This window comes from Kryptolebias marmoratus, linkage group LG14 (assembly GCF_001649575.2).
Source record: "Kryptolebias marmoratus isolate JLee-2015 linkage group LG14, ASM164957v2, whole genome shotgun sequence".
Classification (NCBI taxonomy): Eukaryota; Metazoa; Chordata; class Actinopteri; order Cyprinodontiformes; family Rivulidae; genus Kryptolebias; species Kryptolebias marmoratus.
The window spans coordinates 3,339,970-3,349,871 of NC_051443.1; the positions used below are offsets into that span (position 1 = coordinate 3,339,970).

The window sequence follows — 9,902 nt, forward strand, 5'->3', positions numbered from 1 at the left end:
AGTCGGTCACACACTCAGTCATGGCATTGATGTCCTCTCCATGTGGCTTGCAAAGAGAAATCCAATCAGTAGCATCAAAACAACCCTGTAGGGCTTTTTCAGCTTCCTGTGACCACTTTCTTACAGTCCTTTTTGTAACAGGTAGTCTCTGGACAAGGGGTTTATATAGTGAGCAGAGAAAAACAAGGTTGTGATCTGATTTACCCAGAGAGGGTCTTGCTTTGGAAATTTATGAATCATTGACATTTGTGTAAAACAAATCCAATGTCTTGTTTTCTCTGGTAGAGCAGCTGACAAACTGTTGAAACGTTGGCAGTGTGGCAGAGAGTGAGGCGTGATTAAAATCACCAGATATTCACCACCAGATATCTTTTGTTGTTATGATGTTATCATCTGTTGTTATGATGCGTAACCATAACAACAAGGTCGCTCTTTTTTTTTTTCCACAATCAGGAGCAGCTGATTAACATTTTTTACTCTTCAGTGTTGAACATGGAGAACCCTGAAGTCCAGTCATGACCAGAACCAAGCAGACTGCCCGTAAATCCACTGGAGGTAAAGCTCCCAGGAAGCAGCTCGCCACTAAGGCTGCCTGCAGGAACACGTCGGCTACCGGCGGAGTGAAGAAGCCTCACCACTACAGGCCCAGTACCGTGAATCTCAGGGAGATCCACCACTACCAGAAGTCCATCAAGCTGCTCATCTGGAAGTTGCCCTCCCAGCGCCTGGTCTGGAAGATCACCCAGGACTTCAAGACCGACCTGTGTTTCCAGAGCTTGGCCATCATGGCTCTGCAGGAGGCCAGCGAGGATCACCTGGTGGGGTTCTTTGAGGACACCAGGGCCGAGGACACATCGGGACAGACTGCTACAAGAGATCCTTCCTGCCTACAGTAATCATCATTTATAACAATTCTTTAACGAATCCAGGATTATGAGCTACAACAACATTTAATTTCCCTTTGGGCTTAATAAAGTATTTTTGATTGATATTGCCATAAAAGAATTGGGGTGTTGTGTCTGTATCTTAGCAACAACGGAACTGATGACATCACATGCATTGTCGGCAACAGCTGAGGGTGGAATGTAAACAGCCACCAAAACAACACAGGTGAACTCTCTTGGCAAATAATATGGACNGAAAACTTACTGCCAATAGTTCAATGTCAGGACTGCAGAGACGACATTTCACAGTAACATGTCCTGGGTGACACCATCTGTTGTTGACAAGCACTGCCAATCCACCTCCTTTCCTTTTCCTGCTACTTATTAAATCTCGATCTGCCCGTATAGTCAGGAAGCTCGGCAGAGAGACGTTGGAGTCAGGGATATGATCCTGCAGCCATGTCTCAGTAAAACACATAATACTACATTCCCGATGCTCTTGCTGGGTTCTTATCAGGGCTTGAAGTTCATCCAACTTGTTAGCTAAGGATCTCACATTGCCCATGATGATGATGCAGAGATGGTTTGAACTTCCTCCTTCTCTCTCTCCTCTTTGCTCCTGCTCTGGATCCACGATGCCTCCTTTTCAATTCCTCTGGGATTTCTGGCTTCAGTTGTCGTATTATTTCTGCTTCTGCAATGTTAATCAGCTGCTCCCTGTTGTAAACCACCCTGTTACTATGGTTATGCATCATAACTAAAAGAGTACAATATAAAAAGTATTGGGAAAAATCAATCCAGCTGGACAGCATCCAAGACAAAAAGGTATAGTTGTCCAAAAAAAGCTATTTTCCAATAAAAAATAAGAATGAAATTTGAAAAAATAAAATAAATCTTAACGAGAGGTACAGAGCTACTCCAACGTGCTGCCACTCTGAGTCGGCGCAATTCTAGAATTCATACTTCGGATGTGTAAAAGGATTCATAGTAATGTTTAAATTTATTGTTGATTTCTGTTGGATCTATTGTAATTCCTGATGATGTGCAAATTTGAGGAATTTGATGAGACGAGGAGTGCCTCAGTTTGTGAGACAGTAATTTTCCAGCCTTGTCACTGTGTTCATAATAAGTGTTCCCAGATTTAAGAAGGAAGTCAACTGCATGGTCTACGGTAAGATTGTTAGACTCTGATTGTAAAGTTATGCGTTCTTTAAACAAGACCAGATTTGGTGAGACCACATAAAGATTATCTAACTGCAAAACGCATCTAGACAGGCTCAATAATTTATCCTTTCTCTTTTTATTCTCATTACATGTATAAGAGATTATCTAGCCTCTTATATATGTCTATAATGTGTCGCACAACACAGCTGAGGAAATATCAGGGGTTTTATTCACCGTTAAGAAGTCAATTTGGGAAGAGATTAGGTCAACAAATTTTCATTCGAGAGCAGACATACATTAAACCGCCAAGGGGGCCTTGATTGAGCACTACCTTAAAACTGAATGCACATACTCACCGGGGTGTAATCAAAAATTGCCTGTTAGGGAAAAAGGAGTTTGGGTTCTCTCTTTCTCCACTAGAGCGAGCCATGGAGCCACATTCATAGGTCGGGTCTTTCACTGATTGCTCACACTTGAGTCACATTACCACTCACCAAGCCACAGGATAAGAGGAGGGGACTGCCAGTCATTCGACGCCTCAGTGTTAACCTTTATGGTACTCTAGCCACCCTTCCTAGAAGTTTCTTGTCTCCCTGAGTAATCTTCTCAGCCGTCCTTCTACTCTAACCAGTTTGTTTGCTACCAGGGTTCCTCTTCCACGACTGGCAGCGGTTACCTTCACTTATCAGGCCCTAGCTGCAAAGACCTGTCCGCCCTCCAACCCTCACCATCTATCGTCTTCCTCTGGACTCCAACAAGGCCAAATCGCTCCTCTGTACTCTCCAGGATCATCTCTTGGACCCAAGCCCCTCAAACTCCACTCACCTCTCCCTGGCGGAACAACAACTCTTCCTTCCTCTGTAAGTCCTCCATCTACCAAACTGTTCCATCCAAGTTTTACAAATACTCACCATCTCCATTTCCGTTCCAGTGATCCAGTCTCCCTTCACCATTTCCCAGTTTCCCATGACAAAGAACTCATACATTTATCATTTGAACAATAAAAGTTAAATTCTGATTTCTTCTGCTCTCCGAGATTCTCTGCATGTGGGTCAAATACATTTCTAAAACCATGACATTACCAGGGCGTCATATGAACATGAGTCAGAGATTACAGAAGGAAGCAATTAAAAAAAAATTCTATTCAGGTAAATGTATGGTAGACAGGAGAGAAAAAAAAGACAATGTTTTATCGGAGGGGTTAAAGAATCACCAGGGATCAGAAACAGCGAAGTCTTCCATAAAAGTTCTAATAGCATTGGCTGAGTTTGAGAGGGTGTCAGGCTTAATAGATGACCGATCAAGAAATGGATTCAGCCAACAATTAAAATCTCCACCCATGAAGAAAAAATGAGATGACATATCAGGAAGAACAGAAACAAGATGGCTGAAAAAACCTGCATTATCCTGGTTGGGCGCATATTGTATATATTGACAAGGAGTACAGGAGTGTTATACATTTTTCCTACAAGAATTAAAAATCTACTGTGTGGATCAGAGACAACATCTGAGCTTGTAAATGGTACGGATGTATGCAGCAGTATTGCAATCCCTCAAGACTTTTTATGAAATTATGAGAAATGGGTTTGACCAATCCGACTATTCATTAGTCTGGGGAAAGCAGAGGGTTTCAAGTGTGTCTCCTGCTGAAATATTACCTGAGCTCCCAGATGATGAAGATAATGTAAGACCCTTGTGCATTTCACTGGGGAGTTGAGACCTTTGCAGTTCCAGCTAATATAATTCAGAGCACCACCATCGTGCTTTTCAGTTAAGCTGGGATGGGCCATGCGCAGTGAGTATCAACAGGAAGAAATGCAACATAGCAGCACAATGAAAATAACTACTAAAACCACAAAAATCAAACACATATACAATAAATTGGATTAAACAAAATGAACAGTGAAAGAGATATTCCCATCCCCATCCCAACCCCAGCACTGGCATCTTCCCAGATGAGATGCATGCGAGCCCTACATTCCACAATAACAATCAAACACACTCCATAGTAGTTATGCAAAAGAAAGAATCACAGAGTAATGTGACATATATATATGTGATATATATATATATATATATATATATATATATATATATATATATATATATATATATATATATATATATATATATATATATATATACACATAAAAAGCCACACACTTATAATAACACTTAGAACATATTTGAAAATAATAGAATATGCGCATGATGCTATTCAGAAGACAGAAGAAAAAGAAAATATCTAGTCTTATAGTAACATAGTAATAATAATATCAAAAATCTAATGGTGCCTAATCCTGTCTGCAGCCCTTAGTATTAATGGAACGGAACAGAAAGCCTAGACCACAGTCCAACAATGTAATTACTTACAAATACCCACTTGGTCTGCTTCAAATAATCAGGTTGCATTTCTTGAAAAAAATGGCAAATGGAATGGCTTGCACTTATATAGCGCTTTATCTAGTCCAAGGACCCCAAAGCGCTTTACACTACAATCATTCACCCATTCATCCACACATCACACCGGCGCCACTGAGCCCTCTGACCACCACCAGTAGGCAAGGCGGGTGAAGTGTCTTGCCCAAGGACACAACGGCTGAAACAGCCAGAGCGGGGGCTCGAACCAGCAACCCTCCGATTACAGGACAAACCCCAAACCTCCTGGGCCAAAAAGCTGAGAAGTTGTCCAGGAGATTTACATTCATTCCTAAGGGTTTGGGAGCTGTGTAGTTTGATGAGATCAGCCATTTTGTCTGAAAAAATGTGCCATAACACACTTTCCGGGCACCACATCCTCGTCCTTTGCGTAGAATCAGGGCATGCAAGGATGTGGACCTATTCCTTCTTGTGTCTATGGGGCTCAGCACTACCCCCTATCAGTGCAGCATGGTAGTTTCTGCCTTACCCTGTGCATTTTCACTGCACATTAATGGCTAATCAGAAAGACTAAATATGTCACACACATTCATTAAATATATTAGACAGACTGTGGATTGTCAGCATGTGTAGTACGTGTGTAATCAAACATGTATATTGGCGATATAAAGAGAGACATAAATGGGCATGTGCCAACTGCCTGTGTCAGTCAGTGTGTGTATCACAGCACCATCGGAGGTGAGGCACAGCTCATTGCTGCCTCACCTCGCCATTTATAGACCGGGGGTACCCAAAGCTGTTTTCTTAAAGGTTAGGCTTGAAAGGACATTGAAGTAAAATGACCTAATATGAAGAATAGCCCCTTTATCATGAGGTTCAGTCCAAATGTCCTCCTCTTTATGAATAAATAAACTACAGCAAGTTTTCCTTTTTTTTTTTTATAACAGGTGAGGCAGTTCCCTGACTGCATGTCGCTGCTTGACAGTGCCTCCAAGTGTCCACTGCCACAGGGAGCTATTCCATATTAGCTTGCATGGTAGTTAGCTGGTTGCTATGCTCTTTAGCCACACTCTCAAGATCAGAAATAGTTCCACTTTACTGAGTGACTTTGTTTTTCAGTGGTTTTAAAGCAACTGCGACTTCCGTCTTAATCAACTCTGATATCACTGACTCAAGTTCGATGATAAATTTCAGCTCATAAGTCATCTATCATTACCTCAATGCACCGTAGCATCTATTCATTAACATTCGGCTTCTTGGGAAATCTGGCTCCAAGGTCTAGAGGCGAGGCCCTCCTCAACCCATTTTGGCAGATTTGTTTTTTATCAGAAGACTGGACATTTATCCAGACATGACTCAGGTTCTGATAACTCTTGGAACACATAGCCATGGCAAGCAATGGACAGGCTAAGTGTTAATTAAAATATATTATAATCACATTCCTGCAGAGCTCCAGTGAAACATGTCCTACTCCATGCACACTCATCCGAAGTCCTCTCAATAAAAGAGCTGAGATTAAACCCAACGAGAGAGCTGAAAGTCTTCACAGAGCTGAGATTTACCCAGATGAACTAGTTTAAATACATGAAGTGTGAGAGTACCTCATTCCTCAGAGTTTCCAACTCTCTGTCCTTGTCTGAGATTAAAGCTCCAGTGGATTTCTGAAGGTTTACATCCCCCTCTGTGACTTGATTACAGATGGTTTCTCTGCAGAAAAAAGTTTTAAAAACAGTGAAGCTACACTTAAACCAAACAGAGATTATCCTGCTTTGAGAGGAAATTTTCAAAAGTGAATAAATAGTGACATTATGGAAACAAACATGACTATTTCATTTCAGATGTGCTGACACTCTTATGCAGCAAAGTAACTATATTCCATTTATTTTCTAGTTTTATTTGCGGTTTGCAAAAAAACCTTACAAGTTTTGATAAAATTTCTATTATTGCATTTATTAGTGTCAAGGTTTGCAGGAGAGTTGAACCAAGAATCCTGACCACACGAGGAGCACAAAACTAAACTTAAAAGATTTAATAATAAGGAAAGAAAAAAGGTGATGGGGCAGCAACAATACAAACAAGGAGCTTAAGGAAAAGTAACTCAAAGACTTGCACAGGAAGATCAAGGACATTCTTATTATAATTGCATGTGAGCAATAATGATCATTGGTGAATGAACGCTACAGGTTTCCAAGGACTGGGGCTGATGAGATGAGTAGTGCAGCTGTGACTGAAGAAACAGGTATGAATTGGCGTAGTAGGACTGATGAGCAGAGGGAAAGTACTGAGCTTTGGCAAGGAAAACAGGGAGGCACAGGAAGATAACTAAAACACAAAAACCCATCACAATGAACTCAAAACGACAAACACAAAACGGTAAAAAAAATACCAAACATGGGTTGTGACAATAAGTAGCAAACATTGTATGTGATTTAAATTTGGCCATCTTTTTCTTCAATATAGTCACATTTCTTAGTAATATATTGCTTCAAAAGCTACTATTTCTTCTTTTGTAACACCTGGACATCTCCTGCTGACCCCTTGAAAGTACACGTCAAAATTTTGATCATGAACCCCAAACTTTTTCAGAGAGCAGACATCAAATTTCTTTGTTTTACTGACCTAAGGTTGAAGTAATGTTCTGTCAAATATACTGAACAAAAATTTAAATGTGAAATAATCCATCCACCTCACAGGTGAGATATAACAAGATTGACAAGACTGATTAGACAGCAGGATTATTACACAGGTGTGCCTTAGGCTGGCCACAATAAAAGGTCTAAAATGTGCAGTTCCATCACACAGTACAATGCGAGAGATGTCACAAGTATTGAGGAAGCGTACAGTTGAGCTGTTGTTCACCAGAGCTGTTGCCCGTGAATTGAATGTTCATCTCTGTACCATAAGACATCTCCGAAGGTTTTTCAGAGAATTTGGCAGTGCATCCAACTGGCATCACAACTGCAGACCATGTGTAACCACACCAGCCCTGTACCTCCACATCCAGCATCTTCTAAGATTGTCTGAGACCAGCCACCCAGACAGCTGCTGCAACAACCGGTTTGCATAACCAAAGAATTTCTGCACAAACTATCAGAAACCGTCTCAAGGAAGCTCATCTGCATGCTCGTCGTCCTCATCAGGGTCTCCATCTGACTGCAGTTTGTCGTCGTAACTGACTCGAGTGGGCAAATGCTCATATCTGATGGTGTATGGCTCGTTGGAGAGGTGTTCTCTTCACAGATGAATCCCCGTTTTCACTGTTCAGGGCAGATGGCAGATGTCAGGCTGCATGTATAAGCCTTGTGTGGGTGAGCGGTTTGCTAATGTTAACATTGTGAATCGAGTGTCCCATAGTGGTGGTAGGGATATGGTATGGGCAGGTGTATGTTATGGACAGCCAACACAGGTGCATTTTATTGATGCCATTTTGAATGCACAGAGATACCATGACACAATTCTGAGGCCCATTGTTGTGCCATTCATCCACAACCATCACCTCATGTTGCAGCTTGATAATGCACCGCCCCATGTTGCAAGGATCTGTACACATTTCCTGGAAGCTGAAAATATCCCAGTTCTTGCATGGCCAGCAAACTCACCAGACATGTCACCCATTGAGCATGTTTGAGATCCTCTGGAACAGCATATACAACAGCATGTTCCAGTTCCTGACAATATCCAGCAACGTCACACAGCCATTGAAGAGGAGTGGACCAACATCCCACAGCCCACAATCAACAACCTGATCAACTCTATGCAAAGATGTGTTGCACTATGTGAGGGAAATGGTGGTCACACCAGAGACTGACTGGTTTTCTGACCATGCCCCGGAGCCCCCCAATACAGTAAAAGTAAACTGCACATTTTAGAGTGGCTTTTTATTGTGGCCACACCTGTAAGGTGGATGGATTATCTCTGCAAAGGAAAAGTACTCACTAACAGACTTACACAAATTTACTAACAATATTTGAGAGAAAAAGGCCTATTGTATACATAAAAAATTAAATCTTTGAGTTTAGCTCATTAAAAATGTTAGAAAAAACAAAAGTGTTGTATTCATATTTTTGTTCAGTATAGGTATTAGTAGTTAGTACTTGACATAAGTCATAGAGCCAGGGGGTCCAAGCAAATGTATGTGTGCTGAGCATAGACCATTATATGCTGATGGTACCAAGGCTGCTGAATCTATCAGTCTGCTGGGAATTGAGTGAAAGGTTTGAATACATCTGTTCATCTAGTCTGAGAAACAAGCAACAAACTAAACAAATGGTGTCATGTAACAGTGTGCAGGTTTAATATTAACTAATGTAACATTGTAACACATAATGTAACAGTATGGGTTTTTTTAGAGTAATTTCAAGCCATTACCCTAGCCTGGATGAAGACTTCTGCCCTTTTTCCATTTTCTGTGTAATAGTTCTTGATGGTTAGTACCTTATCAGCTGTGACATCAGTCATAGGACAATCACTTAAAACAATCAGACCATTCCTTTAAAAAACACTCTCTACTTGTGAAATCAAACATGCCTTTCAACATTAAATGTTACACCACCAACACAAGTGTAACTGTAGATTTAGTCTACATTTAAACCCAGGTGTAGCCTGTTCTTAACCCTTTTGAAGCCCTTTTAACTGAAGAGAGGAATAGAAGCCCTTGTAACCTCATGTCTATTTGACCCGAAGGCCACAAATTTTAAATTTTAATTTCAAATTTTATTGCACAAACATTACTTCAAATAAAATTTGAAATCCAATCCAGAAAGTTGTATACCTGTCTGTCTGTCTGATGAATTTTACCCAGTTAAATTTAGAAATACTTCAGTTTCGGGTGGACGGGGGGTTGGGTGTGGGAGGCGTTCATGTCTCTGATTTAATTATTAGACTGAACTGTTTTCTGGAAACAACCTTGGCACTGAAAATATGATTAAAAAACAAAACTACACTTGAAACTTTAATGGCTAGCAAGATATGTAAAACTAAGCGCATTACAGTCATTTTTTGTGTTGGTTAAGGCTGAATAGCTGGAGAAACCATCTTGAATTGTTTTGACTCCAAAAGATAATGATTAATGATAATATTGATAACTTTCTGGGGTTTCATTATCATTTGTCCAGTGGTTCATGAGACATTTTGCTTTCCAACAAATAGGGTTGAAACTAGTGCTGGGCAATATAACGATACATATCGTGGGGACGATAGAAAAGTGTCTATCGTGATATATTTTCTTCTATCCTCTCTATCGTTTCTATCATAACTGTATCAATGATTCGTGTAAATATTTCATAACGTAGGCTACAACGAATGTATTAGTGTTGTCACTATGCATACACTCAGTTTATATAAGTGATAAATAAGAAGAAAAAATAACTATTTTGCGAAGAACCTCCGTTTTGCGACATGACGCTGCTTTACGGCAGCGGCTTTCTGTGCGGCGCGGTGTTTTCACCATAAGTGCTGAAAGATGGAGACACATGA

The 9,902-nt window shown here is 40.7% G+C and overlaps 1 protein-coding gene across 3 annotated transcripts in view; it reads right to left on the minus strand.

Annotated features, from left to right (window-relative positions):
- Positions 1 to 9,902, minus strand: part of clip1b (CAP-GLY domain containing linker protein 1b) — a 140,348-nt gene that overhangs the window by 25,205 nt on the left and 105,241 nt on the right. For all 3 annotated transcript variants that reach the window (XM_037979448.1, XM_037979449.1, XM_037979447.1), the window contains one exon: positions 6,029 to 6,134. In XM_037979448.1, coding sequence (XP_037835376.1) covers positions 6,029 to 6,134 — 106 coding nt within the window. The remainder of the gene's footprint in view (positions 1 to 6,028; positions 6,135 to 9,902) is intronic.